Source organism: Manis pentadactyla, chromosome 9 (genome assembly GCF_030020395.1).
Source record: "Manis pentadactyla isolate mManPen7 chromosome 9, mManPen7.hap1, whole genome shotgun sequence".
NCBI classification, from domain to species: domain Eukaryota; kingdom Metazoa; phylum Chordata; class Mammalia; order Pholidota; family Manidae; genus Manis; species Manis pentadactyla.
The window spans coordinates 87,186,382-87,212,034 of NC_080027.1; the positions used below are offsets into that span (position 1 = coordinate 87,186,382).

Consider the following 25,653-nt stretch of genomic DNA (forward strand, 5'->3'; position numbering starts at 1 on the left):
GTCTGGGATTTTAATAAGAGGAATCCCAGAGAGCCAGACCATGGCTATCCTGTACATACCTGCATCTGTCCAATACAGCTTGTTGGTGATCCAATCAATGGCCAAGCCTGCTGGGCTCTCCAAACTGGTATCCACTACCACCTGGAAGCAGGAAGCAAAGCTGTACAATCACCTCAGCTCTGCGGCCCAAACCTTACCAATTCTCAAGACTGGCAAAGGTAAGGGAAGCCTTTACCCAGGAAAAGGTTGGATTCTACCCTTCCATCTCTGTTCTCCCTGAGGGCCTGGGCCCCTGCTTGGCTCTACCTCCTGTCCTGTTCCATCCCACTTGGCCCTGCTGATGGTGTCAGTGCTGACATCTGTCCAGTACACGTAGTCATCCCGGGAGTCCCAGTCAAGGGCCACAGCACTGCGCACGTCAGCCAGTGGGATGACATCGTCAGACAGGTCCTCTGTGTCAAAGCTGATCCGACGGATGTCCATCCTTCGGGCAAAAAGCAGGAACTTGTCAAGACCTGATCAAAGGCCGAAAGGGGTCTTCTTTTAATGCTCTACATCCAAAAACAGTGACAGACACAGATGCTCACCTGTGTGATACTTGGTTCAATCACATTTCCTGGGATCTGGTGCCCTCTTTCCCTTACACTTCACACCTCAGACCCTGTTGAGCACTGGGCAGCCCATGTGCACAGCATCAGACTTAGGATCAAATGGAAATAGACTCCACCTGGGGCCCAGAAGTGCATCGTGTTTAAGTGTCTGTCGGTTCCTTCTTTACTTTCCTCTTTCTTTGCTCAGTCTCCTCCAGTGCACTGGCTAGATCAGCCCACACCCCACCTCTCTGACCTCTGATTCAGGACTGCTGCAGCTCCACTTATTATCTAGACCCCTTCCTCTTGCTCTTCTCTTGGCAATGTTGGCCAGTAATGAGGGCACTTCATGCTTTTTATGCCCTGTCTCCTTTACTCTCATAGTGACCCTGTGTGGTCCATAGTATTCTCATTGTCATTTTCTAGATGAGCAACCTTGGGGTTAACCAAGGTCAAGTATCTTGTCCAGGATCCCTGGGTTACAAAGAAGCTGGGACTTGAACTCAGGTCTGACTCCAGAGAAGGAGCTATGGCTACTCCCTATACATGTAGCTTCTTTCTGGCTGGCTCTTCTCTGCCCCTTGACCCTATTCTGGTCTGTCTGAATATTTTCCAGTGTATTTTTCTGACTGGAAAGGCACTTCCTGCCTAACTTTATCACCTGCCTTCCTTTAGGCTCTGGGAAACCCTTAAGGGGAAGTTCCTGGGGAAACCTCTTGACCTCACTAGAACAATAAGAGTTGGGGACAAAACAAAGCAAGGAAACCAGGTTCTCCATCAATGTGTGTTGAATGAATATTGCCCAGTTCCTCTAAATAATTTCCCTAAACTCACTCTCTAGAAAGGAGCCAGATCCCAAGAGACTTGAATTTTATTAGAGATAAGAGGGTCAGTGGGTACACAGTGGTAATTAAGAGCAGCTGCTGATGTGTGACAAATTACTCCTAACCCCTTGCTGGTAGTGCCATATGCCTGGATCACTCCTAGATCTCTGGACTATTTTTAGGAAAAGTTGCCTGTGGCTCTGAGTTAGACAGGGCCACCCTCTCAAGGCACTACTCCTGCAGGAGCTTAAAGGAACCTAAAGTACCAGTTCAGGGAGTAACCAGGAAATCCCATTTCCTTTCACTATTTAGACACATATTTATCCAGGGCCAATGTATACAGAGCATCATGAGTAAACCAAATCTTGGCTCTCTGGTTTAGGGGCTGAAAGAAAATCTTTAACAAGGTATAGCTCAAAGTAAAGAGATAGGAAACCTTTCCCCTGCTTTCCAGAAGGGCCTGGAATCTTCTTGCTGCCTATAGATGAAGCATCCTACCAGGTGAAATGGTACACAGGCTGGTTGCAGCCATTCATACACAACTGGGTGGCATCACTGAGCCTTCAGCAACCACTGCTGAACCCTTAGCCCTCAGACCTTGGCTTTGATACAGGAGCTCTCAGCCTCTTAAGTTCTTCCTCTCCAAGGGTTACCTGGGGAGCCTGACTCTTACCCATGATAGGCAATCCCTTGAATTCCTACCCCCATTGCCTCCCACCCACCTTCACAAGGCACACCCATGAGGCAGGTGCCCCAGACCCACTTACTCTGAGCACAGGCATGGCTGCTGATCTTGCGGAAGCCAGTGGGACAGGCACAGGTGTAGTTCTGGCCACTGGGCAGACACAGGTGGGTGCAGCCTCCATTGTTGTCCCCACAGCGGTTTTTCCCTGCTCAAAGAGCCCAGAGCAAGAGGATCAGGTAAGATCAAAGGTTGGCAGAGGTGGTCCCAAGACTAGTGAGTAGAGGTGTAACTAGGGTGTGAGTGACCTGGAGACACTAACTGTGTCTTATTATATTTTATATCTGCCCCAGCTGTAAGCACTGTGAGTACTTGACACATAGGAGATGCTCTATAAATCTTTGCATGACTTAGAGGGGGATAGTGAAGCAGATTGTCTCAATGTTGTACCACCCTAAAAGTCCAACAGAGAGAGGAATTAGCCCATATCAGTGCTAACCTCAAATTTCCATGCCAGAAACAGTGGCAACTATTGACCCCTGCAGGGAACGTTCTCAGAAGCACCAGAGGTTTACCAGGTGGGTAGTTTTTTACCTGCAGGCTGGCGTTGTGGGTGCAAGGTATGGATGTCCATGGGGAAGTGGAGTTTGTTGCGAATGATCTCCTGGTTCTTGCCAGTAAATTTGTTAGCACTATTGATGCTCTTGGTATGCCAGTCTGTCCAGTATAAGCTGTCTTCAAACACTGTGATGGCAAAAGGATGTGGGAGGCCTGGGGAAAGTCCAGGGAGACCTTGGTTCAGACACAATCCCTGGGCCCAGGCCTGGCAACTGCACAAATCTCACCTTCTGCTAAGGCTCCTAGGGGCCAAGATGAGGTAAAGAGGATGAGAGATGGAGGAGAGTGGAGGAAGGGCCTCACCCTGGCTAATGACAGCCTTGCGGTGACTCCCATCCAGATTGGCCCTCTCAATGACATGGTGCTTAGCATCCACCCAGTACATACGACGCCCGGCATAGTCAATGGTAAGGCCGTTGGGCCAGAAGAGATGTGTATCAGCGATGATGCGGCGTCCAGAGCCATCCATGCTGGAGGCCTCGATGCGAGGAGTGTTGCCCCAGTCTGTCCAATAAATAGTACTAGAAAGGGAGAAAAGGAAATGGAGAGACAAGTAGAAGAGGGAGGGTAGGTAACTGGGATAGTAATCAAGCAGGGGGCTTTTATCCATTTAACCCAGGGGACTCCAACTGGTAGGAGACACATGCTGTTTGGTCCATGGAGTGTTTTTTAAAATGTTTAAGCTTAAATGTTTTTAGACAAGACATTTATTAACAATTTTTTTCTGGTATATATGCTATGAACAGGGCACTCTCTTAGGCATTGGGAGTGCAGCACTGAACAAAATGCAAAAATCCCAACCCTTATGGAATTGACAATACTGTGTAATATTAGTTAGGACACAGGCACTTTTTCTTTGTCACAATCTGTATGATTGTCTTTTGTAATTATACACACACACAAACACACTTTATTTCTAAAACAAGATGACCTACAACTCCTGGATCTTAGAGGACACCCCCCCTCAACTGATACATTAAAAATTTCCAAGCCAGAGGCTAAGAACTTCCAATGCAGGAGACTTTTTTCTAATAATAAAAATTATTATTATTATTAATTAGCTTAATACCATGAACTAATAATAAAAATACTAAACACCTACAACTTCTCTAATGTATATTATGCCATTTAAAATGTGTCTCATTTTGGACAGGTTGAAGGGGGTCAAAAGGTACAAACTTCTAGTTGTAAAATAAATAAGTCATAGGCATATAATGGGCAGCATGGTGACTATAGTTAATAATCCTTTATTGCATATACAAAGGTTAAGAGAGTAGATCTTAAAAGTTCTCACAAGAAAAAAACAGTTTGTAACTATTGTATGCTGATGGATGTTAACTAGATTTATTGTGGTAATCATCTGCAATATAAGCAAATACTGAATCATTATGTTGTATACCTGAAACTAAATATAATTTGTATGTTAATTCACCTCTATTAAAAAATGTGTCTCGTGTAATCTTCATACAACTATGAGGTAGGTATGTTTTCTCATCACCAATTTAGAAGTGAGAAAATGGAAGCAGAAAGGCTAACTAGCCCAAGGCCCCAGTTAGTTTCTATAGAGCGAGGACTCAAAGCAGTGTGTGTCTGGGTGCAGAGCCCATGCTGTTAACACCACACTGTGAGAATGTTTCCAAATAAAGTCCAGGTCGCCTGGGGACTGTCCTTAGAGGTTGCAAGAGGGACTTCGGAGCTTGAGACACAATTCACTCACCCCTCCATGGGGTGCAAGGCAATGGCTCGGGGCTTCTCGAGGTTCTGCCATAGCAGCACCTTCCGGTGAGCTCCATCCAGGTTGGCCACCTCAATCCTTGATGTCCCTGAGTCGGTCCAGAAGAGTTTGTCATGGACCCAATCCACAGCCAGGCCCCCTGGTGAAAAGAGGCAGAGGAAATATGTCAGGGATTTAGCCCAGGCTCCTATGTGTGATAGTAACAAGAGAAAACTCTAGCATGAAGCAGTTTCTTGAGCCAGGCTTTTTCCAACAGTTTTACATTTATTAACTTATTTAATCAGCACAGCCAGTCTGTAGGCTAGACACTATAAACCCCAAGAAGATAAAGAAACAGGCACATAGAAGTCAAAGTGATGTGTGTCCTCCTCTCAGCTAACCATATTCCACTTCCTGAATCCTGGCTCCCTGATCCATATCCAGGGTCCCCCCACTGCACTGGCTCCAGGGATTTGTAAATTAGTTTTGCAGAGCTATTTCAGGATTTCCATAAGCATTTGAATCAAATATGCTCAATACCAAATTCTAACCCACTTAACTGCTTATAGAATGGCCTAAGATTATGAGGTGATTTATTGGTTTTTGTAATCTGTAAACCTTTGGATATATTTATCTGGGTTGATCAGAAAATCCTTAATACTAAGCAATCAAAACAAAATTCAGAATTAAACTGGATGCTAAGGTTGATAGACAATTGTAACTGTCATCCATAAATCTCTGATTTCAAGTGATTACATTTATCAAAACAGTCTCATTCTCACTGAGCTAAAAAATGAGTAAAGGTTATAAATCTGAACCTATAAGATCCAACAAATGTATACCAACAAATGTTTTCTGTATTAGAGTTCCATCCAAGATTTCACTGGAAGAGAAAGATATTCTACTGCCTAATATTTCAAGCCACTAGCCTGTTCCTTTCATGGTCGCTTTGCTCATGGTGTGGCCCTGTCTCTCCCCATGGGCCTGTTCCCTACCTGGGCTCTCAAGCCCTGTAGACACAACCTCCTCTACGTTACTGCCATTGAGGTTGGCACGGAGGATCCGGTCCAGGGTGACATCTGACCAGAAGACAAGCTTGCGCCGGTGGTGGAAATCAAGGGCAATGGCGTTCTCCAGGTTGTTGAGCAGCAGTGTGTACTCAGAGCGGTGCGGCAGCACCTGCCGGATGTCGATGCGATTGGCGAACAGTAGCACAGGCTCCGGCCCTGGGACGTGGCATAGAAATGGGGCCCCCAGTGGGCTCCAGAGCCACCCCTGGTACCCCTCAGCCTGCACTCCCAGTACCTCTGACAGGTGGGGCCCTTGCCCACTAGGGCATGTCCCAAGCTGTCAGCATCAGTATTAGAACAGCAGGAGCCTTCAAGTTATACTCTCCCATCCCAGCCCAGAGGCTTTTTCTTGGGTCCCAGAATGCAACTGCCAGTTCCATTTTACCAAGATAGAAAATCTCTCTACCTCAGCAAATCCTGGATCAGGGAAGAATCTGGCTGTCTCCATGCTCAGCCAAATGCCAACACTCCTTACCCAGAGCCTTGCAGCTGCGCCGGTCGGGCCGGAGTTCATAGCCTGCTTCACACCAGCACTGGAAAGCCCCTTCGGTGTTGGTACAGCCCTGACTGCAATACCCCTCCTCAGCACATTCATTCACATCTGTGGAGATGAGCGGCGTCAGATCTCTGTCCTGCCATCCTCCCAACCCAACTCCCAGGCTGACTAGCTGCTTTCCTTCCCACATACCCATTTACTTTCCCACATACCCATCTAGTGGAAGGCTATATAACAGGTAGGTAAGGGCTTCCGAGGTCATGCAGACCTAGGCTGGAATCTTAACTCTGCTGCTCTGTGGCCTTTAGTAAGTTACATCCCATCTGTGAAGTGGGAGAGATAATCCCCACTTCCTGAGGTTACCGTGATGATGAAATGAGGTCGTGTCTGTCAAATGCCTGACCCATAGGGAATAAACCTGGCTACTGCCCCTGCCCAGATCCTGGCCCTGCTCACCATGGCACATATGCCCATCCTCTGTGAGTCGGTAGCCTGTGTGGCAGGTACACTGCACTGTCCCCCGTACCATCTGGCACTTCTGGGTGCAGCCACCATTGTTCACATTGCAGTTCTCCTCACCCATCCGGGGTCCTGTGCCAGCCAAGCCAGAGATGGGAGTTGAGCCCAGACTCCTCCCCCAGACAGCCAAGTTGGCATTCCACCTGGACCACAAAGAACAGCTCCAGAGGCTGCAGAGTGCCTCAGGAGGATCTCTTTGAACTGAATGGGTGGGGTTCAGCCACAAACCATGGGCCAGGCCTGCCCACTGGGGACACTCACGGCAGTTCTGCTGTGGGTTTTCATCACTGCTGTCACCACAGTCATTGACCCCATTGCACAGCTTCCTTTGCCCAATGCAGCGCCCATTCCAACACAGGAATTGGTCAAGGGCACACTGGGGATTTCCTGGATGGGGAGGAAGGGAAGTGGGGAGGGAGGGAGAGTCAGGTCACAGCAGGGCAGGGCTTGGGTTAACAAAGGATGGAAGCCTGTTATTTTCTAGGGGGAGCTGGAGACAGATGAGACTCAAGGTGGGAGGGTTGGGGTCCTAGACAGGAAACAGCTCAGACAGAGCTGGCTGCATGTCTGCATTCGTTTTCTCTCCATGACAGCACACTAGGAAGATGAGGGATGTGGGACAGAATGAGAGTACACTGTGTGTCTGGCACCCTATGTGGCTAGGGGAGTGGGTGTGGGATCTGCTAGCCACAGACAGCAGTCTTTGCTCACTAGGCCAGAGCCACAGGCACTGCTGTGTGTGAGTTAAGAGTGTAAACGGCAACTGAAACTCACAGCCCTGATATTGTATTCCAGGCCATAGGATGAAGGTCAAAAAGTGCCCCTGGGTTTGACCCTGGTAACTGAGAAGGGTAGGAAAGACCCAGGCCAGGGCAAGATCTACTAAAGCATTGTGTTAGCCCAATTGGACAAGCAGCAACTTTCCACCCCATCCTCCAACCTAACTATGGGTTAAGGGGTAGGGGACACCATGGAAACTACCTGTGTTCTCACAGTTCTCTTCATCGCTGTTGTCTGCACAGTCATTCTCCCCATCACAGCGCCATGACAGGCGGACACAGCGGCCTGACCGACAACGGAACTGTTCTGCTGTACACATTGAGGTGGCTGGACAAAGCAAAAGCCTAATGAAAGGATGGCTCTGTTTTAACTCAAAGCTCCCTCCTGCCACCCAACACTGTACTTTATGCCAGGACCCATGCCGTTCTTCTTGACACCAGTGTCACAGTTGGTCTATCTATGGTATCTTTGCACAAATCAGAAAAAGGTGCCCTTTCCTCAAGACATTTTACTGCCATCTGCTGAGAACTGCCAAGATAAGTATATAAATCTACATAATAAAAGAGTATATAAGTCTATTGTGCTACTGGCATCCCTTTGGACATAGGACTCTGTGCAGTGCTCAACCTATACAACTGTACGTGGTGATCCTGCCCAGTCTGTGTTCAAGCTTTACCGGTGGTGGATTTTTGGCTCCACAACCCCTTTCCCTACTTCCAGCCCAGACCTTTGGCGCCAGACCCCACTCACTGCAGTTGCGCTCATCAGATTGGTCATCACAGTCTGCATCACCATCACAGTGCCAGCCTGCGTTGATGCACAGGCCACTGTCACACATGAACTCCCCAGAGCGGCAGGGCTGGTGGGAGGCTGGGGAAACATGACAGACTTCTGTCTCTAGCCAGTCCACAGCAGACCAAAAAGCCACAGCCCAGCACCCTGGTTCCTCCATCTTTGCCCAAGAGGGACTAAGGTATCCAGAAACTCTTCCCTTGAGCTCATGCCCCAGCTGGCATCTGTGCCTTGCTACTCCAGGAATTCCTCCCAGCCTGGCCTCCCCTCCTCCACCAGCTTGCCAGAGCACTCACAGCAGTCAGATTCGTCCGACCAGTCTCCGCAGTCATCATCGCCATCACAGTGGTAGATATCAAGGATGCAACGGCCGTAGGCACACTGGAACTCCTCCAGGTTGCAGGGGGGCGCTGGCACTGCTGAGGCTGGAAGGAAGGTAAGGGTGGGGAAGGGCTTACACTCGGGCCTGGCAGAGGAGAGGGGCCCTGAGAGATAATCAGGTTAAAAGGGACAAGATAATCAGGTTTCATTTGGGAAAGACCCTATATACTCCCATATTCCAGTGGGCCAAAGGGAGATCTGCCTTCCCACCTGGAGAACCTGCTCCTACCCTAGGAGGAACTGCTTCTTAGGAACTACCCTCCTTGCTCACTGTCCATGTACTCTTCAGTCTGGCCCTCAGCACATGGGATGGAGCCCTCTGCCCCACTGCAGTCCACAAGCCTGAGTTCTGGGGCCACTCACGACAGCTTTCCTCGTCAGAGCCATCTTTGCAGTCAGTGTCACCATCGCAGTACCAGTGCTCAGCAATACAGCTTCCATCACTGCAGCGGAACTCCTTGTCAGAGCACTTGCGCATATCTGTGGGGAAACGATGGGACAGCAATCCTGTAGAAGCCCTGCAGACAAACCCTTGCACTATCCTCCCTGACTCCCACCTGCGCAACCCCTAGGAATCTGACCCAGTCCCTCTTAGACCCCACAGATTCAGTGCAGACTTTCTGGGGAAAGCCGAAGCCCTTGGGAGCCTGGGCCTTGGGCTCCTGTGCTGTAGGTCCAGGGCAAGGGGTCCAGACTGCTCTGCCCCTACTCCCCACCCATGGCCAGGCCATCCAGCGGCCAGCCTGCCTGCCTTCCCGGAGCACCCCTCACCACACTGCTCGTCGCTGTTGTCACCACAGTCATTGTCACCATCGCAGTGCCACAGGCTCCGGATGCAGTAGCCGTTCTGGCAGGGGAATTCATCCTCCTCACACTCCCGGGGGGCTGTTGGCACAGAGTGGTCAGGCACTGCAGGCAGTGGGCCCAGTGCCTGGAAGCCCGACAGAAAGCCTGGGGAGCAGAGCAACCAAGCAGCTCCAATGCTGCCCACCGTCTTTCGGGGGCTTATCTGCCCAGGAGAGCTGGTGAAAGGCCAGGACAAAGAGCCAAAGACCTCAGGGCTGACGTGGGCCTGGGGCATTGTTTTCTGATTGAAAATCCCTTCCCATCCCTGATAGAGCCACCTGGCCCTGCCAGCACTCACGGCAATCCTGTTCATCCGAGTCGTCCTCGCAGTCATTGTCCCCATCACACACCCAGGAGCGGCGGATGCACTTGCCATTGTCACAGTGAAAGTCAAGAGGGGAGCAGGTGGGCAGCACTGAGTCCCGGGAAAAGAAGGCAGAAGGGAGTCTGTCTGGTACACTGGCTCAAGCAGGCTCAACTGGCCAGAAATCCTTTCCCAGCACCTTGTTCCAAGTCTCCCCATCTGAATTGCAGTCTTTCCTCACAGACTCCTCACCTGTCCTCAGCTAATGCAGAAGCTAAGCAGAAAATGCAGCTAGGAAGTGAGAATGTTAACAGAGAATGGTGGTGAGGGGGGTTCACAGGGCAGAACAGCCCAAGGAACTCAAAACCTTTGAGAAAGCAGTAAGAAAAGTATAAGCAAGAAAAAGTGTTCTTTTTTTTTCTTTTACTTTGACACATCTGGGTTCAATTTCCAGTTCTAGAACTCGGTACAGATTCACACTGAGCAAGTCAGCCACCCTCTCTGAGCTGTAGGTTCTTTACACAATGGGGATAATTATATTTAGCCTACTGAGGTCTTTTGAGATAAGGTCTTCCTCACAGACTCCTCACCTGTCCTCAGCTAATGCAGAAGCTAAGCAGAAAATGCAGCTAGGAAGTGAGAATGTTAGCAGAGAATGGTGGTGAGGAGGGTTCACAGGGCAGAACAGCCCAAGGAACTCAAAACCTTTGAGAAAGCAGTTAGAAAAGTATAAGTAAGAAAAGTATAAGAAAAGCAGTAAGAAAAGTATCAGTGCTAGATGCAAGTGAGGCATTTGCCATCATCACAATTAGCTGAACTGGTTAGGGTTAATAATCTTCAGGTTGCAGGTTTATTCTCATGAGACTAATTAGCTACCTTCATATGTAGGTGCTACAGGGTGGAGGTTGCACCCTTAAACCCAGACAACTGGCTCAGCACTGAGATTTCCATATATGCAAGACAAGACACCCTAGCCCCTTGTGCATATGTTGCTACACTAGGGGAAAAGGGAGATTTAAAGAAAAAACAAGATTCTTACAAAGTTTGGGTTATTAAAAAAGGTGTGATTATACAGAACATAAATGGAAGGAACACAAAAATAATCTGTATCTGTACATAGTATGCACATTCAAGAATGCACAAATATGCAATAGTAATTCACAAACACATATTCACCTAAATACAGAGATCTTTTGAGACTACCTGCAGTTTCAAGGATATTTTCTTTTTTACTTGTTTAAAAGTTTATTTTATTGGACATATATGCATGGAAGTACAGAAAACACAGAAGGGTTGGAGCCATATATTGGGAAGAAGCTACCTATCTGTCAGTATCTGTCACCCTCGCTAGAGTCCAACACTCTGCGACTGACACAGCAGATGCACAGACTACTCCCTCAGACTTGTTCTTGCTCCCTTCCCCCAGGTCCCTCTTCCACCACCTCCCGCTGCAGCTGCAGCCTGGTGGGGCGGTTCTTACTACATCCATCCTCATCGCTGTGGTCCCCGCAGTCGTTGTCTCCATCACATTGCCACTGGGAGGGGATACAGGTACACTCGCCGAGGGCACTCACTGCACACGTGAAGTGGTTCCGACCACAAGTACACTCGGGGCTGCCAGCTAGGCCTGGGAGCAGGGAAAAGGTACCAGTGAGTGCTCAGCTCCAGCTCAACAAAAGCCCATTCCAGGGGGCAAGGTAGAGAGGCTAGTCAGGGGCGTTGTCACCCAGGGGACCATGGTGACACTGCAGGGAGATGCATACCGTGTAATCATGCCTTCTCCCTTTTCCAAAGCACAAATGCTCAAAAAGATAGCTGACTTTGGGCTCACAGTCTGGGTACCTCCTCTATGACAGGTTTTTGTGCACAGCACCCTCAAAGGCTCAGAGACAAACGATGCCACTTGAGGAGTTGGTGCTCTTGGGGAAGGGGGGCAGGGGGCAGAAGGAGTGATGCAGGGAGCCTCTATATCCTTCCCTCCAAAGAGAGGTTGAGATAGAGATGCTTTTGCCTCTGTCAAGGACTAGGCTCCCCTCGGCTTTGCATCACACCAGGCAGTGTGACGGATGCTGGCCAGGGAGGGAAAGATATAATACTGGAATTGAAATGCTGGAGCCCCTTTAGCAACACAGGGGAGCACAGGCTGCTGTGAGTCTCCTAGTCAGAACTCACTTTTGATGAGGGGGACAAGGAGCAGTGGGGCCAAGGGGGAAGGGACCAGGCCACTTTAGGGCAAAGTGACTGGGACCAGTTAGGGCCTTCCTGTCTGTGGGACAGGCCACAGCTGGAGGAAGGATGGCAGAAGCAGCCCCTCCCGGCGTCTCAGCAACACGCAGCTGGGCTTCCCTACTGAGCATGAGCTATCTGCCTGGCCAAGTCCCATGACCAGCTGTTATGCCCCCTCCCCAGCATGCCCAGCACGATGCCCTGGGATGGCGTGTGAACGGCTCAGTGCCCCTGCTCTACCCTCAACTGGAACAAAGGGTTCTGCCAGGGTCACTCTCCTCCCTCCCAGCATTCATCTAACCCGCTGGGTTGTAGCAGCTGGGAAGGAAGGGGGCCATCGCTCATTGCTCATCTCTCCCCCTTGCTTTCTTCTCTTCCTCTCCTCAGCTGGGCCCTGCCCTCAGGCTGGGCTGGAACAGGGGAGAAATCAGCTCTCAAATAGCTACTGTCTTCCTTTCCTATTTACTAGACCCAGCCTTTCTCTCAGCTCATTTCCTTAATGTACATCCTCACCTCACATTACTGTTACTCAGCCTAGCTTAGGATTTAGGGCTCAGAATTAAATAGTGTACTGCTATCCCCTCCAAAAGCAAGGAGAGAGCCCTAGACCCCTCCCTCTTCACTTCAATCCCAAGGGTAAGTGTGAGCATAAGGCAGGAGCTCCTAACCTGCAGATGGATGGATGGATGACTGGCTTAGCTGGCCTTTGGGATCTGTGAACCCTTGAAACTACAGGCAAATTGTACATTTCTGGGATGAAGGACTACAGCTTTCATCAAATCTTCAACTGAGGCCTTGCCCTCCCCCTCCAAAGGTTAGGGGAGTCAGCTGCCCTCGAAAAGATGCAGGATTTCCTGCAGAAACCAAGGAAATCTGTTTGAGAGGTGCAGCATCTCTATACCTCACAGGAAGGCCTTACTCCAAGCCCAGCACTCCTGCCCCCACCCCCACCCCTAGCCCCCAGGTCTTTCTGCCAAAGTGCAGGACAGAGGATTCTTCCCCAGAGAACCACTGAAGACCCTGCTGCCCCAGCCGCAGCCCTACCCTCTTGGGCCTGTTCTGAGAGCACTGAGGACAGATGGGGGCTTTTTAACTCACACTTTAAACACCAGAGCCTGGGGAACTTTTGTAGTGGGACTAGCTCATCACAATTACAGGTGCTACTTTAGGGAAATCTGGCTGGATGAAACAGCAAAGCGTAAGAATTCCAGAGGATTCCATGCAATGGGGCTCCTCAACATGCAGATCCCCTTCATGGGAGGACTGGTGAAGAGGAAGGAGAAGGCTAAATCAGTGGTTCTCAACCAGGGATGATTTTCTCCCCAGGAAACATTTGGCAATAGGTGATGATGTTTTGATTGGTGGTACTTCTGGCATCTAGGGAATAAAAGCCAGGGATGCTGTAAAATATCCTATAACGTGTAGGCAAACCTCGTTTTATTGTACTTTGCAGATACTGTGTTTTTTTACAAACTGAAGGTCTGTGGCAGCCCTGCATTTAGCAAGCCTATCAGCACCATTTTTCCAACAGCATTTGCTCACTTCATGTCTCTGTGTCACATTCTGGTAATTCTTGCAATATTTCAAACTTTTTTGTTATATTTGTTATGGTGATCTATGATTAGTAGTTATGACTTGCTGAAAGCTCAGACGATGGTTAACATTTTTTAGCAATAAAGTATTTTAAAATTAAGGTATATACTTTTTTAAAGATAAAATGCCTTTGCACACTTAAAAGACTACAGTATAGTGTAAATATAACTTACAACTTTTATATGCACCAGGAAACCAGAAATTCATTTGACTCACTTTATTGCAATATTCATTGTATTGCAGGGACCTAGAATTGAACCCACAATACCTCCAAGGTATGCCTGTATATGTCAGGCCCCCACAGCAAAGAAATTATCCAGCCCAAAATGTCACTAGAAGTTGAGAAATGCTGCTAGCCATACACAGCAGGCAGGAGCAACCCACAAATGAGAAGTTTGAGGTAAAGGGGGTGACAAGAACAGAGATGAAGTGGGGGAATGGGGGAAAGGGGAGAAGAAAAAGCACAGGACCTGGAGCAGACAGATCTGGGCTCTACTGACCAGCTATGTGGCCTTGTGCAAGTCACTTAGCTTCCTAAGTCTCAGTTTCCTCATCTGTAAAAAGGCCATAAGGATTGGATGAGATAAATGTAGACAAAAGCTAACCCTGAGCTTTGGCACACCAAAGATCCTCAATAAATGCACGATAAGAGTGTGCTGGTGTGGACATGCAGGGGCTGACGTTTTCCAAAAGACTGACTTTATGAACCTGAGTGCCACAATTGGGAGAGTAAGAACAGCAGTATTCTGGCGCTGTGTGCAAGTCAAAAGGCATACAACGGTTAAGAGGATCCTTCCTCCAGGGGGTTTTGGTTGTTGTGGTTTCCTTCAGTTTTTAGGGCTCCACCTCCACCTTTGACTGAGTGATAAAAGAAGTCCTGATTTCCCCAAGCAGACTTCAGGAACAAAGCATTCCATCAGGTGGGCATCAAGTTAGTTGCAGGCGGCTGGAGAGTCACAATTTCCCGCATGTCAGAGCAACATCTGAACATCGTCCTGTGAAGGTCAGGCAGCCACCATCAGGCGACCTCATGGCTTGGGCTTTCATACAGTGAACAGACACATTACACTCCAAAAAGCCAGCTCTTCTGGCCGGCTGCTGCCTCTCTGGGATCCTGGGGAGTGGAAGTTCTGCACTTTTTTCTCAAGTCCTGGCTGTGATCATAAAGAACAGCTTTTAACCATTTTTAACTAAAAGAATGGTGAGTGAAGAAAGGAAACAAATGACTGTGGGTGGCAAAACTCAGTCTTCATTTCAAGAAGTGCTGGGTCAGGACACCCAGCTGTGTCTCTGGCCTTGACAGCTATTTGCCAGCCACACACAGCAAGCTTCCTCAGCCTCAAGGGGCTTCTATTTCACCTGGTGCAATTCAGCAAGGAAAAGAACTCTCCCCAAAGTGTTCACTATCCCCAATCATCAAGTCATCCAGCTTTTGGAATTCATGTTAATGTGCTCATAGGGTCTTCCTGAGAGGTTAACCAAAATCTCGTCATTTATACATCTCATCCCCCTCACCTCAACCACCTTACTAATTTCTCACTGCTTTCTTTTGAAGGAAAGAAGGGCAATATTCATCTGGTATACCAGACACAGCATGGCATGGGAGTAGAGAGCATAGATTCTGAGTCAGAGACTGGAGTTCAAATCACTAACTTTACACCTCTGAGCAAGTTAGTTAATGCCTCTAAGCCTCAGTTTCTTCATCCATCCCATACAAGCGGGAATAATAGTAATGGTTCTACCACAGAGGATTTATAATGAATAAATTGAATAATCCATGTAAATTTAGCACAGAAGGGGTATACAGCAAAAACTCCATATAACACAACCATCATTTACTGAGGTCTCCAGATACTTTTCTAAATGCTTTTCATATGCTATGTCATTGAATGCTCTCAACAACCCTGGGAGGTGGCATTGTTATTATTATCACCTCTTTATAGTTGAGGACACTGAGATACAGGGAGGTAACACAGGCACTGGGGTTAGAGCCAGCATTCACACCTAGGCAGGTTGATCCCAGAGCCACTGTTCTTAATCACTTCATTATACTGCCTCCCATTATGCAGTATTGCTATTATGAGAATTTCCAAAACCCTGAAGTCAAAAAAGGGAATTTACAACACTGGGACTTCTGGGTCCCTGTCCTTTACACATTCTTGATTAGCCAATATGCAGTGAGTTTATGGATCTCAAATAGTGACCTCTCCTTCTGGTTACTGCTAAGGATCAAGACCAATTTCCCTTGCCTTGTATAGTAAAGAAGCAGGGACAGTCTGGAGCCCCTGTCCTTTGAATCAGTGCCTCAGTGTTATGTTGGTCCAGAAAGGAAGAGTTTCTGGCAACAAATAATTTTATTTTGCAGTTTCTCTTTATAGTTTGCAAGCTACTCTTCCATACACACTTGCATTGTCATTTAATCTTTACAAGAACCTGAGTAGTTTCTGCAACACCCATTAATAGATGAGGTCACCTGCTTTGGGCAAGGTCATGGGATAAGTAGAAGGGCCATGATGGCAGTCTTGTTCTGACCCATTGGTATTCTTCTCTTAGTATGATCTCAGAATCTGGACTTTCAATAAGCTTCCCAGGTGACACTGATGCACACTCAAGTTAAAGAGGCACTGCTTTCCATCATCCCAGAGAAAGCTGCACAGTGACCACAGCTGTCACGTGGAGGCCCAAGCTGACAGTGCACATACACAGCTACAGAGCAGCCTTTTCAAGTTGAACCAGAAAGAAGAAGACTTAAGGAGTGTCCTGTGAGTGTAGGGGTATGACAGCTACCCCCGTGTGAGGGATTATAATGGGAAAGGGAGGAATTATCACTCATGTAAGTGAAGGATGTTTTTCTTATACCAAAGCTCACCTCTCTCCTCCTGTCCACTGATGGAAATGGTGAGGTTAGAAACCTTATTTAATGAGTATAAGTTATTTGAAATGACCCTAAACTACATCCAGGCCAATCAAGGGATTAATCCACTGATTTTAGTTTCTTGGACAGCCTACTTGGTAAGTGTCTCCCACTGAAAGAGATGCCCATGTAGCAAGTCAAAATTGATGTAATGAAAGGAGTGGCAGCAAGGAGCCACGTGGAAATGGATGTAACATCATTCAAGAGATACCTGGAATCTGAAGAGACCTGGGTACCAATAAACAGCGGCTATTTGAAAGGATACAGCTTGCAGAGAAAACATCAGAACAAATACCAAAAAAGGTAAGGGCAGGGCAGCAGGAGGCCAAGAAGTGAATCCTTTTCTGATGCTGCCCCACCCCTGGGCCCATGCAGCCCCAGTTGAACTGAAGCCCCTACTCCTAGAGGTCCTTTGTGCCTCCTCTTATGGCATAGATTCAGCCCACTTTGGATCACTGTTCACTTATTAGACCATAAGCCTCTAGGCAGTTGGAATTGTATGATACAGAGCTTTGTATTTATATTTACAGTGCATAGTTCAACATTTGGTATGTAGTGGATGATCAACATAAGTTTGTAAAATGAATGAATGAATGAATGATACATTCCTGTAGAGTCCTGTGAAAGCTGGAATCGGAGGAAAAGAGGCCCAGAACTTCAGAAATAGAAGTAGTTATTTCCTTCCTAACCTGTACTCAGGAAAACAAATCTTTTCAAGATGGCTTTCTATTCTGATCCAGGTTAAGTTCATGCCCTTCCCCTGCAAGGGTTCTCTCACTCGCTTTATTATCAGGCTGTGATACTGACATGCAATGACTCTACTTATTTCTGTCCCTAGATCCCTAGAGGCCAGCCATACCTGGTTTGAAAATCTACCAGGTGAAGTCTTCTCCTAGTGATCCCTCTGAAAAGGGAGACCATCAGACATATGATTACTGGTGTCAGCAAGTTCAGCCCTTTCTTGCCATTCTTAAACACGGAAAAGAAGTTCTTAATGGTCAGCTTCCATAGTTATGAGGCAGAAGAGCATAATGTTAAGAATATGAGAACAAAACTAAACTAATTCCTGGCTGTTTGACCCTTGGCATATTATTTAATCTTTTTATTCTTTAGTTTCTCATCAGGAAAATTAGGATAAGAGCCTCTACCCCATAGGGAGGTTGTGAGAATTAAATTAACTAATTTGCAAAAAGCACTTAGCATACTGTCTGACACATACTAAACTCTCAATAAATGACAGATCTTGCTATTACTATTACAGAATATGACTCACCCAGACTGTCTTATCCAGCCACCACATGATTAAGCCCTACTATTTTAAGGCTTGAGATATCTAAAAACCCTACTCTGTGCCCAGCTGTAGTGCCACCCCCATGGATTAAGTTGATGGCATGAAAGATCGATCACAGGAAGAGGTGGAAGTGGGTATGTGGCAAGAGTCCAGCTTTATTGCCTCTGGAGAAGCTCAAGGCACATAGTATCCTCTATCCTTACCTAATTTACCATCAACCCATTCCTAGGAGGCAAATAAAGGACAGGGCATTCAGAACATAAATTACAGGGCAAATTCAGAAATGGATTAGTTTCCTCATTTGCAAAATAGGGGTAATAACAGTACCTATTTCATAGGGTTGCTGGGAGGTTTAAGGGAAATAATGCATAGCAAGTAAGCAACTATTATTATTACTAACCCCATCATGTTCATCTAGATGTGTCCTCTTACTCAACCAAGTAACATAGCTATGATTACTAGGCTGCTTCCATATAGGTCCTCAAAAGTCCACTTAACCTGCCAGGAGTTCAGTCAACAGATAACACAAATCCAATAGGGCTTGAATGTGGTTGTGCTCTGTGAGGAGCTGCTCAAAATACTGTTCTCCTCTCCCCCTTCATCTCAAAACACAAGGCCCACACAGTGGCACCTGGCTTCAGGGAGCAACAAACCACATCTCCCCTTGTGGGGGCTTTTAAAAGCCTCCTTCCATCAAAAAGCACCTGAAAAGTAACTCTTTACACCTTGGGATTCCCTGAGAAGATGAAAGCTGAAAATAGAAGAGAGGTCAGTCTAAGATAAAATACAGATAGTCCCAACCTAGATCTTCTGGTATAGCTTGGATATAAAATATTTTGTTCTAAGAGGTATAGTATGGGTTAAGGTGTTAACAGCTTAGGCTCTGGGTTCAAATGCTGATATTTTACTCACTTGCTGTGTGACAGCAAACTGCTCAGAACCTTAGTTTCTCATCTGTGAGACAGGGACCTAATAGTTCCTACCTCATAAGGAAACTGTGAGCAGTAACTGTGATAATACATGCTGAAACTTACCACAGTGTCAAGGATAGAGCCAGATTCCAAAATGTTAACTGCCCCAGAAGTACATTTGTATTTTTGAGACCACCAGGTTCCAGACTGAGGGGTAAAAATGGTCACCAGAGATTATTCCCAGAAAAGCAGAAATTCTCATTCTGGGGAGATGTATTTTAGAGCCATTCACTTTTACTGCCTCTTTGAACCTGCAGTTGAAATTTCTTGTTTAAACTGCCTGGGTGGTGGGACAGGGAGAGGTAGAAAGAGGAGAGGGGTACTCCCTTTTCTCATTTGCTAGATTATAACCTGGCTTCTGTTTTTTACTTTCCAGAAGGCTGTAGTAAACCCAACAGGGAAACTATCTCTTGTTCTCATCCATGCCCAAAAGGCAGTGGCAGCTGGGCTCCCAAGGCTGGGGCCAAAGAAGGGAACATTTGGAGCATTTCCCCCACCCCAGCCTTGCAGGCCTGGCAGGATGTGCAGCCCCTCAGCTTGGAGAGATCACTGGAGGCACTTACAACCTCAAGTTTCTTCCATTACCTTACTCTGTACCTGCCTGGCCCTAAACCCAAAAAGGTGCTGCCTGGAGCCAGAAGCTTCCCAGCCCCAGAAAACCTCTGGTGATAAATCATGCAGCAGCACCTTTGTGTTGCTGCCTTTCAGCCAGATGGGAGGTTTGCTCCCAGTCTTTTGTTTCAGGCTTTGCTCACAGCTCTGATCCTCAGTTCTCCACAGGGGCGACGGGGGAGCTCTTGTGGGCCAAGTCAGGGCTTGCAGCAAGTCCCAGCAAGGCTTTCCCCAACTGGGTCTCAAATAGTGTCCTTACCCTCTTCATTCTAACCTTAACAAGCATGGAAGCAGGGTATTAAGGAAGCCTGGTCAACCCACTCAGCTATGAGCAAGGATGGGAATGCCTACGTGCAGTGAAAGAATGAAGTTTGCTCAGCAAGGCGTAAGAGGTGCCCAAGGGCACCCAGTATGTTTGCTTCTTGCTAAATTAAAAATGCAGAACAGAGAATGGAGTCAACTGCTAGAAAAGCTACAGAATCAGCTCTTTTTAACAGCTGCTCTTGGTTACAGTCAACTTTCCACAATCCCCCAAAATATCAAATTACTGGCACCAACTTAGAAAGAAGAAACAAAGAGATGACAGAGTCCAAACTTTGGACTTTGGAGCAGAGGAGCTGGGAACTAGGGGCAAGTAATGGGCTTGAGACCCGCATCAATTGTCCCTGAACACTGACAGGATTCCTGATTAAAGATGGTAGTCATGAAGGAAGGCACCTCCTCAATAGCCCAGCCCTCAAACTGGGGCAATTACTACCTAATAAGCTCTGAGGCCTGACTCCTTTGCCAGGCCAGTGGGAGGAAGAGCTTGGAATTCTAAACTGTTCCAGCTACAAGTGACCTCAGCCAGCACCTCTCACCCCAGGTGACAGCAACCTGAGATGCCTGGCTGCATCCCTGACCCACCTCCCAGGACCTCTCCCAGGAGAACTAAGGCAGAGTGGGCTCCCTAGATTCACAGGATAGCTAAACAGAACTCTTTTCTGGAAGTCTGGCCAGGAAGGAATGATGCTTCAGCTTCACTGGGCTGTCAAGGTGGGAAAAAAGGGGCAAGATCTTTAAAAGAGAAAACAAAAAGCCAGTTGAAATGAATGAGGAGCTGAGCCTCCATTTTAGCACAGGTACTACAATGATTTGTTTACCTGGCTCCTATAGTTCAAAGGCAAAAACTAGCTCGAATCCACTTATGCAAGCTTATTAACAAACAGTTAATATCCATCCATGCCCACAGTAACACAGTAGTTTTCAGACTTTGCGTTGTTGGGTTTGAATATACAACTGTTTAATTTAATTTTTACAATATTCTCATGTGATAATTTATTACAACTCCACTCCTTCCCCACTAACAGATAAGGACCCTGAAGTTCAGGGATATTAAGTATTTTGCACAGGGTCACCAAGAAGTTCTGAAGTCAAGATATAAACCCAGGTCTGCCTGTGCTTCTTAATCACTGAGCTATGTATGTGATGATTAGATTAGTGTTTGACATGTGTGTTTGCTGAATAAAGGAACAAATGGATGAGTGCAGAGCCCAGTTTAGGGAATGCTCCTGAGCATACTGGGGAGGAAGCTTGACCCTGCCAGCTCTAAGCTGAAGGGAGAGTGGCAAGCACAGGAGTTCATCACAGCTATTTATAGGGCCAAACCCAGCTCTGCCAGCCAGCCAGTCAGCAGGAAGTCTTGCCTGGGACACTGAATCCCACCAGGCTGAGAAGGGAAGGGCTTCCAATACTTAAGATGAAATGGTAATCTAGACACAGTCTGGGGCCTAGATGTCCCATGCTCCAGCAACTGTGACAAACTTGTGGGTAAGCTCTATCTAGGAATGTAGAGACTTAGGGCTGGAACAAGCTGACAGACCTAGGCGACCAAGGGCATGGAACCATCTCATAATTATGAGATGCTCCCAATCATTAAAAAAGACAAAACTGCTTCTTGAAGTAGTCCCTGAAATTCTGTTCTTATTCAGGAAGCCCCTAGTATTGAAAGGAGAAGCAACATTATCCAATTTCTCCCATTTTCCTTCTTCCTCCCCATCCCCTAACCTCAGCCCCTCTTTTTCCCTCTTCTTAGGAATCAAGATTAGCAGTCAGTTAGTAGAAAGAGTGAGCAAAGATCTATACAGCACTGCGTCCTTGGTGATTTCCTGTGTTCTTTGCTTGCTCACGTGCTTTGTGTCAGACACAGCAGACTTGGTTCCCTTGCACCTGTCATTCTTAATACCATGTGCCAGTCCCAAAGATGTTATCTGATATTCAACAGGGGACAGAAGAGGAAATCCAAAATCAGTGACAAGCCAAGCATCTTTCACAAGTCCAATAAGATCAGTGACAAGGTGAATCAAACACCATGACAACAGCCAGATGGCAAGGAGACCAGTCCCAGCTCTACTCTTTTACACTCATCCTTAGAAACAATGGCCTACACAAGCACTCCTGGACAAACTTTTCAACTTTTTGCTTACTTGGAAGAGACCTGCAAGGCAAACATGGTTTCTACTCTAAATGGTGGTACTGCCCAAGGCCTTACCGCAACCCTCAGGGGGAAGATACCCAGGACTATTACCAGCAATCGAGTTTCCTTTCAAAATCTTTAAGGTTGGAATATTTTGTAGGCTCAGGCCAAAGCCACAGGCTCTAGGAAATGCCCCAAAGACTAGCTGCATCCAAAAAACAGCTTAAACTTTAGTGTCTTGAATTCACTCCTAGCTGAGGTCAGGTCTGCCTAACTGGTCCACTGTGACACACTGTTCTCTCTCTGAGCCCCTGGAACACAGTGTTAGGGACCCTTATGGTGATATTTTTGGTTGAGCAACTGCTCAGTCTCACTGATGGACCATGAATCTGTCCCCTCCAGACCTCCAAGGATGGCTCAGTTATCAGGCTAGGTGAAGTCTGGATCTTCATGCCACTAAGTGTCCTAACGTATAGGGACAGAAAGCCTCCCATGTTTAGAAGTTTCTATTAAACATTTTGTCCTTAAAAAGAACCCAAATTGGTAGTACCAAGAACGTTCCCATCCTTTTTCTGTGAAGCATTAAATATATACAATTTTCTACCCCCATTCTCAATTCAGTGTAGTGTATGCAGTTTTGACAGCTCTGGAGCAATAAAATCCTCTTGGCCAGTCTCAGCCTGGAACCTTCCAGTTCCCCTTTCCCTAGGGCAGAAGGCGACAATCGCCTCTCTGGCTTTGTTGGTATCCGTTTTAGCCCTTTTTTTCAAGCTATGCCACTTCCCTTGATCTTTTTCAAAACTTCCTCCAGGGGGCCAAGAGGAAAGTTCCATCCTCTTCCTTTGCAGCCTGAAGGGGGAACCCCCCCCCAAAAGCACAACTGTCTCTTTAAGGGGCCCATGTGGTGGGAAGAGCAGCTACATTCCTACCCCAGTAGGGTCGCTGTCCCGACACGCCAAAGCGGCTACAAATAACCTTCTAGGAGAGAGCCCGGGAGGGGCAGAGCACAGTTGCAGAGAGAACGTGGGTTCGCCAGGCTACTACTACTCGGGAAGGGAAAAGCGGAGAGCAGTTAGAAAGAGCTCAGTCGGAGTTAGAGAGGGCATGGAAAAAGTCATTAAAACCCATGGGGAGTTGAAGTAACAGACACGAGAACTCTGTTTTGATTTGGGAGGTAAACCAACCTTTAAAATAAGTGCCCGGGCATCTCCACACCCTGCCAAGAAAGTTCCGAAATCTGTGCTTTTTCCACACGAGCTCCTCTGTGTTAAAGAAAGAACCCGCTCAAGGCCAGGGACCACAGACCCCTCCATTCGGAACGCCACCCCCTTCATCGGGGCTGCGAAGAGAACGGGAAGATTTGGATTCCCCGCCAAGTTGAATAGCGGTGGTTGTGAAGAGTTGGGGTTCAAAGATTTAACTTCTTTGATCTTTGGGCACAAACTAGAGGCAGCTGCTAAATCACCGGGTACACCCACGGTCCTAGGCGGCTGCAGAGAAACAGATTCCACTGGAACCCTAATCACACACAACAGTTGAGTACCGGCACCAAACAAGTTATTAATAAGGAGCAAATAAAGCAGCAGTCCTGCCGCCATCAGTCCAGCTCCCCAGAGGGCCACCGCAAGGACTCCGAGATTGTCTTCTGATGTTCGGTGATACCCGCCCCCTTTCCCTCCCGCCCTACTACCACCGCCAGGAGGGAATTGCAGGAGTCTTCCAGCAGTTTCTTCCCTGTGTCCCCTCCTCTGCCGCTTTTCCAACCCGTTTTTCCCCTCCCCCGCTCCGGGAAGAATCCAGGGCAGGAAGCTGATTGGTCGCAGCCAGGAGAGAGAACCCAAAACACTACTAAGAGGAGATGCTGCGAGCGACCAGTGCCCAAAGACCCTCGGTGGGAGCAAGGTCTGCAGTCCGAGGAACTGTTACTCCGGTAGAGAAAACTCCTGAGCTCAAGTATTCAGATTCCAGTGGGGCCCCTCTCCACGATTCGCCTGAGACCCCCAGCCCAGCCCCTGGAAGGAGGGCTATTTACAATTCATGGTTTAGCGGCCATCCTTCCCCGCCTTCCTTTCTTCACACACATTCATTCGCACCAAGGACACAGAGACCCTGGCCAGAAAGGGAAGAAGCCTTCAGCTCTTCAAAGAGCAGAGAGAGAAGGGGAGCGAACGTCTCGGATCTTCCCCGAGCCCGGCCTAGACCCTAGCCCGGGGGAGCTCCTCCACCGCTGCCCGCTCTCAGACACGAGTAGCTGGGACGCCCCTGTTTCCCTCCCCGGCAGGCAATCTCAGGGCTACTGCTTGGAGTTGGGGCGAGGGGGTCTCAGGCTTCAGCATGCGCGGTCCCGCTCTCGAGAGGTGAGTCCTTCAGCCGCGGGACCCAGGGACAAACTTTCCCAGTGGGTTGGTCGGAGTGGGCGCAGCGCCGCCGCTTACCGTGGGCGCAGAGAAGGACGCCAAGCAACAGCGCGCCCCAGGGCCGCCTCATGGTGCTGCGGCCGTCGCCGGCGCTCCCTGATGGCCTGGGGTCCCGCGGGGTCCCGCAGGCTTCGGCAGGACGCTGCGGCTGAGGGAGTCGGCCGAAGATCCCCGAAGGGAAGCGTCCCGGTCCGTGGCGGCGGGCACGCCCCGCAAGTCGCTCTCCAGCCGCTGCTGCCTCCAGTACTGCAGGAGCCAGAGCCTCCCCGCCAGGGGACCGGGGGAGGGTGTCCCGGGCCGGCCTCAGCTCCCGCCCCCGCCCCTGCGCCTGGTCCCGCCCCCAGCGCCGGTTCGGCCCCTTCCCGCCCTCAGACCCCGCCCCCCGGTCCCAGGACCTCACCGGCTCGCACCTCCTGCTTGTGGCCCCTCTCCTCTTCGGGCGGTCCCCACATTCCTAGCCCTCGAGAGACCTCTCCCCTCCCTGTCCCCATTACTACTTCTCGAAGTCCCTAACTTAAAAAAAATATTCTAGGAGCAACTCTTGGATCTCTCTCATTCTAGTTCCCTGCCAGCTGGGAGCACCCCGGCTGACCCAAGTCGCCTGGACATGACCCTGGACCCCCCTACCGGCCCTAACTCCACACTTTGTTGTTGTCTCAGAATACTCAAGGTTTGCTAATGCATAATCCTCTAGGTCTTTATTTGACATCAAACAAGGGAAATCATGGGGCCTAGAGTGCTGTATCTTAACTAGAATTCTGTCAAAATTCCTTTTCTGAGATTTTCTTCTTGTCCACCACACCCTCCACGCCAGTCCAAGCAGCGTTGTTCTAAGGCTAAATGATACCCCCCTACCTCCCCTGTGCATTTACTCATTTCCTGAGGTGGTTGTCTGTGTCCTGTCGCCCCAGCTCAGACTTCCAGAACAGAAAAACAGTTCCTCCCTGCTGTCTTTGTAAACCAGCCTTGTCAGCCTCTTCACCTTCTTTGACTTTCTGATCCTGGTAAGGAAGTTTGTTCTGTCAGTTGTACTTCCCCAAAGACCTCAGCCTCCTCTCAGCTTCAGTCTGTAGGACTTTCCAGCAATTTAACTTTTGGGTTGCTACATGAAGTTATAGACTCTTCTCTTGTCTTAGCTTTGTGGCCTGTACATCTCCCCAGTGCATATTAATAATATGGGTTAATTTCCATTTCTTTATATTGAATCTTGTCTTGTTACTTTTGTCCAAGTCACCGACTTCCATAGGGTCCTATGTATCACTTTTCCCTCCATGCTGGTATGCCAACATTTCCCAGCTTGGGATCTTCTGTGATTTCATTAAACCACTTTTCCTCTTACTAGTAAACAGGCTCAGGAAGACCCAAACTCCCCCTGTTAGCTGAGGGGAAAGTAATTTGGTATAGTGCAAAGGGGGTATTAGGAGATTTCTCCAATGTATAGGTTGACATTTCATCCTTGCTTGTTTTCAAATATTCAAAGGCTTTCACTTCAAATCATCATCTTTGACCAAAGCTAACATTAACTTTGCAACAGCAACAAAAAAAGTGAGGTGCTAAT

The 25,653-nt window shown here is 48.1% G+C and overlaps 1 protein-coding gene across 1 annotated transcript in view; it reads right to left on the reverse strand.

Annotated features, from left to right (window-relative positions):
• LRP4 (LDL receptor related protein 4) overlaps positions 1-24,333 on the reverse strand; it is a 56,055-nt gene extending 31,722 nt beyond the window's left edge. The window contains exons 1-18 of the mRNA XM_036891697.2: positions 24,114-24,333; positions 11,097-11,243; positions 9,611-9,727; positions 9,238-9,351; positions 8,830-8,946; positions 8,382-8,510; positions 8,044-8,163; positions 7,495-7,620; positions 6,775-6,900; positions 6,451-6,585; positions 5,974-6,099; positions 5,424-5,654; positions 4,432-4,588; positions 3,018-3,235; positions 2,691-2,867; positions 2,182-2,304; positions 307-515; positions 60-141 (exon numbers count right to left, since the gene is read on the reverse strand). Of these exons, the coding sequence (XP_036747592.2) occupies positions 60-141; positions 307-515; positions 2,182-2,304; positions 2,691-2,867; positions 3,018-3,235; positions 4,432-4,588; positions 5,424-5,654; positions 5,974-6,099; positions 6,451-6,585; positions 6,775-6,900; positions 7,495-7,620; positions 8,044-8,163; positions 8,382-8,510; positions 8,830-8,946; positions 9,238-9,351; positions 9,611-9,727; positions 11,097-11,243; positions 24,114-24,165 (2,506 nt within the window). The 5' untranslated portion in view covers positions 24,166-24,333. The remainder of the gene's footprint in view (positions 1-59; positions 142-306; positions 516-2,181; positions 2,305-2,690; positions 2,868-3,017; positions 3,236-4,431; positions 4,589-5,423; positions 5,655-5,973; positions 6,100-6,450; positions 6,586-6,774; positions 6,901-7,494; positions 7,621-8,043; positions 8,164-8,381; positions 8,511-8,829; positions 8,947-9,237; positions 9,352-9,610; positions 9,728-11,096; positions 11,244-24,113) is intronic.
• Between the last annotated feature and the right edge of the window lie 1,320 nt (positions 24,334-25,653).